At 48.5% G+C, this 9,067-nt stretch overlaps 1 protein-coding gene across 11 annotated transcripts in view; it reads right to left on the bottom strand.

Annotated features, from left to right (window-relative positions):
* Nucleotides 1-669: 669 nt before the first annotated feature.
* The window catches only part of SYNE2 (spectrin repeat containing nuclear envelope protein 2), a 351,205-nt gene continuing 342,807 nt past the window's right edge, over nt 670-9,067 (bottom strand). For 10 of the 11 annotated variants that reach the window (XM_081228103.1, XM_081228112.1, XM_081228111.1 and 7 more), the window contains 8 exons: nt 8,234-8,348; nt 7,088-7,290; nt 5,910-6,110; nt 4,814-4,942; nt 3,471-3,662; nt 2,639-2,722; nt 2,081-2,130; nt 670-1,798 (listed from right to left, as the gene is read on the bottom strand). In XM_081228103.1, the coding sequence (XP_081084229.1) occupies nt 1,576-1,798; nt 2,081-2,130; nt 2,639-2,722; nt 3,471-3,662; nt 4,814-4,942; nt 5,910-6,110; nt 7,088-7,290; nt 8,234-8,348 (1,197 nt within the window). In that variant the 3' untranslated portion in view covers nt 670-1,575. The remainder of the gene's footprint in view (nt 1,799-2,080; nt 2,131-2,638; nt 2,723-3,470; nt 3,663-4,813; nt 4,943-5,909; nt 6,111-7,087; nt 7,291-8,233; nt 8,349-9,067) is intronic. The other variant, XM_081228110.1, reaches the window with a different exon arrangement.

Below are 9,067 nucleotides of genomic sequence, written 5' to 3'. Positions count from 1 at the left end.
GTTTTACGGTGTCCTGTCTTATGTTTAAGTCTTTAAGCCATTTTGAGTTTATTTTTGTGCATGGTGAGAAGGTGTGTTCTAACTTCATTGATTTACATGTGGCTGTCTAGCTTTCCCAGCACCACTTGCTGAAGAGGAGACTCTCTTTTTCCCATTACATATTCTTGCCTCCTTTGTTGAAGATTAATTGACCGTAGGTGTGTGGGTTTATTTCTGGGCTCTCAATTCTGTTCCATTTGGATCAGTAACTTCTAATCACACTCTTTGTTTGGGTGGGAAATAGACAGTGGTGCTGGAAATGGAAAGCAGACGGCTTTGCCTGTAACGTTTGTTAAACACTATGTGTTAGTTCACTCTGGAGGGAGCTGGGAATACAAAAATCTGGGTGAAATGATCCTTTCACGTCCACCTTCCACACTGTGCTGCCCTCATCGCCCCCTACAGCATTGGAGGCTCACTGCACGGGGTAATCACCTCCTATACAGGTGTGGGTTTCTAGATCTCATAAGTTATTCTGTACAAAGATAAATAAGTAGAATATAAAGCTTAGCTCAAAATCTGTAAAACCCGTAAATCTCCTCAAATATTTAAAAAATAATTTTTGCTCTATGGAAGATTACACATAATGTTTAACTGCTTTGTAATATAATCTAGTACGACAAAAGTATGGCTTTTTTGTTTTCTTTTAATGAGAAACATCTGAGTTGTACATACCACAAACAGCTTCAAGTCTCTGGACCAACCCCCCACCCGCCCGTGGCCAAACAGTTAAACAAAACCTGAAGCACCACTTTAAATGTGAAAAGTCTTATAAAATTAACTTACAAAAATGTCCCTATCAAGTCTGTAGTTTGTTTGGCATTTACTGTACATTAGTCAAAAAGCTCAGGCTAAAATCTGATTTTTTTTAAAAAAATCAAAGTTTACATTATTCATACAGATTCTGCATTGTTAAAAAATATGCACAAATAACCACATCCATGCAATATAATTTCTTTAAAAATTTAAAGCAATATAAAAGAGCAGACCTAAGTACTGAGCAGAACATTTTGGTTTTATAACCTGTAGCTCCAAGATTGCTGCTGATTGAAGTAAAATTAACTCTAAATATTTTAAATATGATTGTTTCAGTCAATCAGCCAAGGGTGCGTGTGAGTTTCTGAACCATTTCTGAGGCGGAATCTGCTTGCTTGTTTCTGTAATATGTATTATGTGATGAACACTGCTGTTCACTGACCATATTCACTACATTTTAATAATGTGGTTTGACAAATCCGAATTCACAAAGTGCTTGGCTCTTCAGGAAACTGCAGTTTCCAGAGATCCTGAAACCAATCAACTAAGCTTTGCCAAACTGCCCGGGGTGATGGCCACCCAGGTTCCCTGCCCTGGGGGAAGGTCATTTGAAAGCCGCCCTGGGTCCTGAGAGAGCCCTCTCCGGTCATGCCCAGAGGGAGGTGTCCGCAGCAGGTGGTCCCTGGACCAATGCTCAGAGTCACCCAGATTGGTCTGGGGCTGTGAGTCGGGCACCGCGCAAAGAGGCTGGTGGGTGTGGTGCTGCGGCCGGGCCGGCTTCTAGGTGGGGGGTGGCCCATTGGTGTACCTCAGCATGGGGTAAAAGGACCTGGCAAAGTTGTTGGCCTGAGTGCAGCTGTAGTCCTCTTCGGAGGAGGGGAGCAGGCAGGCCAGGAGCAGCAGCAGCAGCAGGAGCAGCTGGAGGGGCAGCGCCGCCCTGATCACCCGCGAGAGGAAGGAGCGCTGGGGCCGTGAGCTTTCGGGGCCGGTGGGGCTGGGCACCCTGGCAACAGAGGAGGTCGAGAGCTGATTGGGAGGTTCCGGAGGCAAACCCCACTCCCGTGACCTGACCCCCCTGCTTGCGTAAAAACAAACATCAGGACCTGAGATTAAAATGGGGCCCACGGCTGGGATTCAGCTTTGGAAGGGAAGCCCAGCCCCTTCCAAATGGAAGAAAACAAGAAAACCAATTTTTCCAAAGACCTTAACAGTGGCATTAGCAAGCCTGTTGAGGGGAGAGGAGTGTGGGACAGGGAACCCACTGCTGGTGTTGTAATGCTGTTACCTGCTGGCTGTCTTGTTCTTGTCTTTTGTAGTTATCTCTGCTCTGAGCTGCTAGACAAAAATAATCCAATTAGTAAACTGAAGATAGTTTAGTCCTGTCAATGATAAAACGTTCCTCCTTCTTAAATTATACATCTTTCTTAGGTTGTCTTCCTGCCAAGCTTTTGAGCCTAGAGTAATACATTTGAGATTACTCTCTGAAGTAAGAAATAATTCAGTTAAACTAGGGAGAGTTTCACGTTCCAGCCTGTTGACCTGTTGCCACGGAGAGATCAGGAAGCCCCTTCAGCAATGCCAGGAGGGTTCCCAGCTTCCACAGCCAGCACAGTCCCACCAGGGAAGAGTACTGAGCACAAGAAAGCCTTTCCATTAGGTTTTAAAAAGTTTTTTTTTTTTTTTTTTAATCTTTGGAGTAAGCTGCTCTACTGACCAGCAGGTTGAAGCAGAAGTCTGTGCTATCATGAAATACTGGATGGGGCCTTGGAGGCCCAAGTCCCTGTCATCTCAATAACTTTCAAGAATAACCAGTGTCATTCGCCTGGCAAAAGGGGGCTCTCACCTTGGCTTGGGGAGCTGGCACAGGTGTTGCTAGAGGCTCTCCAGGGTCTGCTTCGTCCAAGCTGGGCAGAGGTGAGTCTAGGTTCTGAAATCCACACCCCAAGAGTTCAGTTCGGGGAAACAGAAGGCTCTGAATAGTCTCAAGAGCACAAAAACATGGTTCCTGCAGGTTCTTCATCGCACCGCTCATCCCTTCCCCACTGTGATCCTTCTAAAAGGAGAGGCTCTTCTGGTGCGCTCACTCCCCCCTCTAAGAGGGCCTTTCTCAGACGACAGGGGATGGAAATGAGGTGAGGCCAGCCACTTGCATTAAAAACTCAGGGCACATAACATTAGGAGGGGGACAGAAACAGCTGGACAGTGAGCTCGCGGTGGGTGATGTAATCACGTGGCCACATAGTCTGGGCTGCACGGGAGGAAAGATATATACTCTGGGATGGAGGGGAGGGGGGCTGCCCTACGTCTGGTGAGTCCATTTGTTCTGAGCTGGATCACATTTTAAGAGAAGGAGGTAGACAAATGAGAGAGTGGTCAGAGGAGAGTGACCAGGACAGGGAGAGGACCAGAAACCATCACGTGAGAACAGTGAAGGCAGAAATGACGGAGGGACCCGGCTTGTTTTCCGTAGATGGGTACTGTTGCTGCCTCCCTCTTACAAATGACAAAGCGGCTTTGAAGAGCTTTGGTAACTTGTTAGGGCCACACAGCACAAAGGGGCACGACGCCTCTCTGACCGCTGCCACATGCTTGCGGCCTCCCTCCCCAGGCAGGGCTGCCACACTGCTTTCCCATTTGCATACATTTTTATATTTAGAAGCTACAAGGGGACTCACCTGGCTTCGCTGCAAGGACACTAAGTCTTGGGACACTTGCTCAAGCAACTGTTTGAGTTTCTTCTCAATAACATGGACTTTCTCTTCAGCCTCAATGTAGTCTTCTCTGTGCCCCTTGATAAGCAGGCTGCTGGAAATCTCTTGTAAGGAGTTTACTTGAGGTTGACGCTCCACTAGCTCCTTTTCCAGTTGCTAAAAATAAAAACGTGTCAAACAGTCGCTTATCGAAAGGGAAGCTAGTGTGGCCGGAAGAAGCTTTCTCCGTGCCAGGGAAGTTCCAGGATGAGTGGTGGCTGGTACCCAACTCAGAACCACCTTCTTCTACCTGCCTGCCTGTCCTCAAGCCTGGCGTCACTTAGATAGCAAGTTGGTTACACTCTACCCCTATTTTTAATTTTATTTTATTCCTTCTCATTCTAAAGACAATAGTGATGCTGGAGAAGTTAGAGGAAAGGAGTGAGGGGGGTGGTGTGGGAAGACTAGGCCCTCATCCCCGATGGCAGGAAGTGGACAAATTGAGAAAGCGCAGCCTACGCGTACCATTGAGAAGTATAAGGAATCAAATGAATCTGCTTGTGCGGTCTTGCTCGATGTCTAACGTGGTAGCCGCTGGACAACGTGTGGCTACTGAACGTGATTAAAAGCTCAGTTTTAGTCACAGCAGCCACATATCAAGTGCTTGGGTGCTACCATGTCTAGGAGCTGTTACACTGGACAGTTCAGCTATGGAACATTTCCATCACTGCAGAAAGCTCTATTAGAGCTGCTCTGGACACGGGGGCTTTACGAAGATTTTGGAACAAAAAAATATTTTTTAAGCAATGACCAGTGTTTTGATTAAAATGTTTAAAACTAAACCACATACAAATATATGGATAAAAATGTCACCTTGAGTGCAAGTGAGAATATATGGGGGTCTCACCTTGGCTTGCTGGTGAAATAAATATATGAAAACACAACTACCCTCCCAGAAGAAAGATTGTGTATATGGCTATGGAAAACTCATACAGCTCATCATGACTGTCAGGTGACTGAACACCGTGTTTCCTCCCAAATGAGCTGTATTCACAAGGGAAAAATACTTCAAAGGGCCTTCAGTTTCTCAGGATCCTGCCAAACGCCTCTGTCACCGGTTCCTGAGAGTCTTGAAGACTCCCTGCTCTGGGCCACTTTCGTCCCCGCACTCACCCTGCTTCAGAACAGCGCAGGGATGCTCAGTAGACACCAACCAGAACCCGAGGGCAGAACACCATGTGGGCGTTGTTTCCAGAAACGCCAGGCGAGGCCACCTAAGCACTGACCTCCTGAAGAGGCCAGTGGTGGCGCAGGGCCCCTAGACTTACCAGGAGCTCCTCCCGACATGCCAGGAGGGGCCGGGGGTCTGCCTCTGGGTCAGTGACACGAGCCTCCTGCCTCCGGCTCTCGGCGCTCGCTAACCACAGCAGCAGGTTTTGACTCAGCTGGTGAAAGTCCTTAAAAACAGCAGACGTCAGAGCATGTCCCTTTCTTAGACCGTGAAGGCAAGTGTGCTGGGAAGCAGCGTGCCATTGCTAATCCATCATTGTCATTTGCTCTGCTGGTTCTTATCCAGTGAATACAAGGACCAGATTTAAACTAAACGCCAGGGCCCCCAAATGAGGGAAAGCAGGGCAGGAGAGTGCTTGGCCCTGTCCCAGGAGGCACGCTGAATTCTGCCACGTTAAAAGTGCTGGCAGAAAGGTGGGGCTTCAGAACACTCCGCCTGCTATTACTAGGAAGAGCACACAAATTATTTAACACATCTGCTGGATTCACTGGTCAAGGGAGACACCCCAACAGGACAGACTATGGCCCAAAGACAGTGCTGCATGTGGTTGCTGGTGGGCCTCTGTTTCCTAGGATGGGGTCAGAGCTCACCTGTTGGGCATTTACTGTGTGGCCGGTACTGGGTCAAGGTTATATGCATCTAGTCCTAAAAAGAACCCTGTGAGGTAGGCCCTGGAATTATTCCCATTTTCCAGATGAGAAAACTGAGGTCTAGAAGGTGCAGTGTTTTCCCCACAGTCACACGGCTACTAAAACTACAGAGCTGGGTTAAACTGCTCCTTGTTCTAGGGCCAGGTCTCTTAACACTTTGCTATCCAGTGTTCCTGGCAAAAGGACAGACACAGGGCAGTGTTCATGTGACACTTCCAACCTAGTGAACGCTTGCTGGAACCCTTACAGTACGGGTGGGTCTGGGCAACACAGTGGGAAATGCAGGGCACGTGTCGGGTCTCTGAGGCAGCAGGTGGGCCACTTTGGAAACAAATGATGAAGCACATGCTTCCTAACGAAAACCATATTTGGCTGTGCGAAAGCATCCTGAAGATGATAAACATCTCTCTTCTCCCACCCACGTGGGCCTGGCTGTGCACGGGACTGGGCCTTGGGCACCGGCTGGGTGCTGAGTTGCCGTACCTGGCACTGCATGAGCGACAGCCGTAAGCCCTCCCTCCAGCTCTCCACCGCACCCTGGGCCGCGTCCCAGCGCAGCCGCAGCTGGCCGACTCTATCCTGGAGCTCTTCGGAGTCGGTGCTCTCAGTTTGCAGAAATTCCTTGCTGCTCACGTTGACAGAAACCACTAAGGCCTTGTAGGTGTCAAAGGCTTTTAGTATCTCCTACCACAGAGGGAAAAGACTGGGTCAGGCACTCTGTAAACAGTGATGTGGGGTTCATTTTGAACCTCAGTGGGGAACGGACCTTCCAAACACTTCTCTAAGCCGTGGCCTGGCATACAAGAGCAACGTCGCCTGTCACTGGCTGGGAAGCCTCAGGTAAGGGAGCTGCCTTACAAGGTCACAACCTGGCTGGCCAGATGACTGGGCTGAGAGACGGGGCCCATCTCCCAGTGGACCAGCTACACCGCAGGCATGAATAGACCCTGCTGGCCTCTGTCTGACTTAATAACATTTCTGGATCAGATTAAAAGTCTTCTACATAAAGCACACATAGTTATCCTGCATTCGCCCCAGAGTATCGCATAAGTGTTATTCCTTAGGATGAATGGTAACCCCTGATATATCAGTGCACAAAGTAAAACAATAGTACAAATGTGAAGACTGCCTGGATACCTCAAAACTCCTATCCTGGGTCTTCTTGGGAGCCCAGGCTCATGTTCAGAGCACCCCCAAAGTGCAGGGCTCAAACTGCCCCTCCCCTGCTCCCTGGCTGTGTGGGTGACAGCTCCTAACTGTGTAGCAGAGTAACCGGTCAGGCCACAGAATCGGTCAGTAGGTGCGCTGTCCTCCTCCTCCCCCTCAGCACGCCACCCCCCGTCCTGCCTGCATACAGTTTGGAAGGGTGTTTTTAGGCTGCCTGTCCATGGCCGGTGGGGGGTCCCACAAGAGTCTAGGGGTCCCTCAGCAGTCAGATGGGAGCCACACCTCCCCAGCACTGCTCTGGGCTTTGGGATCATCTGGAGACGCTCCTCTGAATGAAAATACAAATCTTCACCTGGGTCCTTGCCAGTTACAGAAATGAAGTGCGAGAGGCTACTAACCACACAGCGTGTGCGAGCCGCCCCCGACGCGGCAGGCAGAGGATCTGATGTGCACATGCGTTCTGAAGTCCTCTCCCCCTCCACGCCCTCACTCACCTTCAGCCTCTTCACTCGGAGTTCCATTTCCTGCATACCAGAGGGAGGATTTGCCAGCTTTAATGTTTCCAGCTCTGCTTCAGTTTTTTCCAGCCACGTGGTGATGTCGCTGATATCAGAGTTCAGCTGCTGCAAGTTTTGTTTTATTCTGAGTTTACTGTGAAGTTCTTGCGCTTGGATCAACTCCCATCTATCAAAGGCACCTGGAATAAAAAGCCGCCAATAAAAAGAAGCAATAATGCAAACAGATTTCTCTGCTTCCAACTAATTCAGCGTCACAGTGATAAAACCTGCAGGGGATGCTCCTTGCAGGAGCCTTGGGGTTTGGGGGTTATCACGTCCCTCAAGTGTGGAACAGCACGTTTCCCTCGCTCTGGTTCAAGGCCTGTGCTGCTGCACTCCCACACAGGCTGGGACGAAGTAGGGAGCTGCTAGGAGGCCCAACATGTTGCCAAGATGCACTGTGGTCCCAGGTGCAGCACTCCAGTTCATGCTGTATTTAAGGCACTCTCAGGATTCCCTGGTGGCGCAGTGGTTGAGAGTCCGCCTGCTGATGCAGGGGACGCGGGTTCGTGCCTTGGTCTGGGAAGATCCCACATGCCGTGGAGCGACTGGGCCTGTGAGCCATGGCCGCTGAGCCTGCGCGTCCGGAGCCTGTGCTCCGCAACGGGAGAGGCCACAACAGTGAGAGGCCCACGTACCGCAAAAAAAAAAAAAAAAAAAAAAAGGCACTCTCCTCCCTGTCCATGAATGATCAGGTCGATGCTATGAACTTGACTTTAGGCTCAGTTGAGTCATGACTTTCCTGGTCTCTCGAGGAGACACCCGACACAACTCTTTGGTCATCATCTTCATGTCCGATCTTCACATACAAGCGAAGTCATGCAGGTAAAAACAGACCCTTTATCATGAGGCTCATTTTGTCAATATTTAGAGAATAAATAACAAACAGGAATTTGTTCATAAATACAAGTCAGCTGATTCTAAAATAACATTGGCTGCTATAGGCCAAGTTCAGCAGTTTTGGTGAATTATGTAGTTGGTCAATTCCTAATCAATGTTCTGTTGAGCAGTGTCTTAAAGTAAATGTCCAACTAACCCAAAACACAGTCTCTACCTCATAACAACGGCCCAATTTAACTGTACCTGACTGCTGCCCGGTGAGAGCAGCCAGGCCCTCGTCTTCCTGCTGTGGGCCGCCAGTCAGGACTCTTGGATCTTCTTTGCCACCTTCAGTCCCTGGAGACAACAGCAGCTTTACCTAGAATGAGACAATTTTTATGTTACCATCTATACATTTTAAAGGCGTCTGAAGAATGTCTTGGTTCATATTAACAGGTAAGAAATGAAGATATAGGAGCCCTTTCCTTCGAAGGGTAACTTGCTGGTAATACAGAGGCGCTTTAGTGTATGGGTAGCATTTATAAGCAGCAGAGCTGATGGCAGAAATAAAGCTTCAGCAAAGGCGCAGGGGGAGGGGTAAGCAGGTAAGATGTCAATATTGGGAATAAAATGGCCTGATTTAATTTGAGGCTTCCTAACACTCCTCAATCCAACCACGCAAAAAGACTTCAAAACAATCGTTGAGCTTACCAGACTCTTATTGTGTTAGCGCTTTTACATTTGCACAGTATTTTACAAAATTTTAGTTAACCCTCCCAGTCACTCCGTAGAGCTGGTTGGCGTTATTATCACTGGGAATCGGAAACAGAGCACAAACCTTCCTCCTAGGGTCATTCGTTACCAAGAGTTTATCTTTCACTGTACATATTGACTCTTGTGTTATCACAGAGCTGACTGGGCTGTTATCTCAGGACTTTCCAAAAATAAATGTATCTTTTTTTTTTAGAAAACTCGTGGTTTTTGGATTGTGTCCATATGGCCTATTTGTGTGGAATGAAAAGAAAAAACCCAAAAACCTTCAGATTGGGGGTAGCAGACACACACACACAAAGGGCTGAGCTTTTGAAGTGGCCAGAT

Source organism: Mesoplodon bidens (assembly GCF_964165515.1).
Source record: "Mesoplodon bidens genome assembly, chromosome: 3".
NCBI classification, from domain to species: Eukaryota; Metazoa; Chordata; class Mammalia; order Artiodactyla; family Ziphiidae; genus Mesoplodon; species Mesoplodon bidens.
Note: the sequence above shows the minus strand (reverse complement) of the source record. Positions and strands in the feature narration are given on the sequence as shown.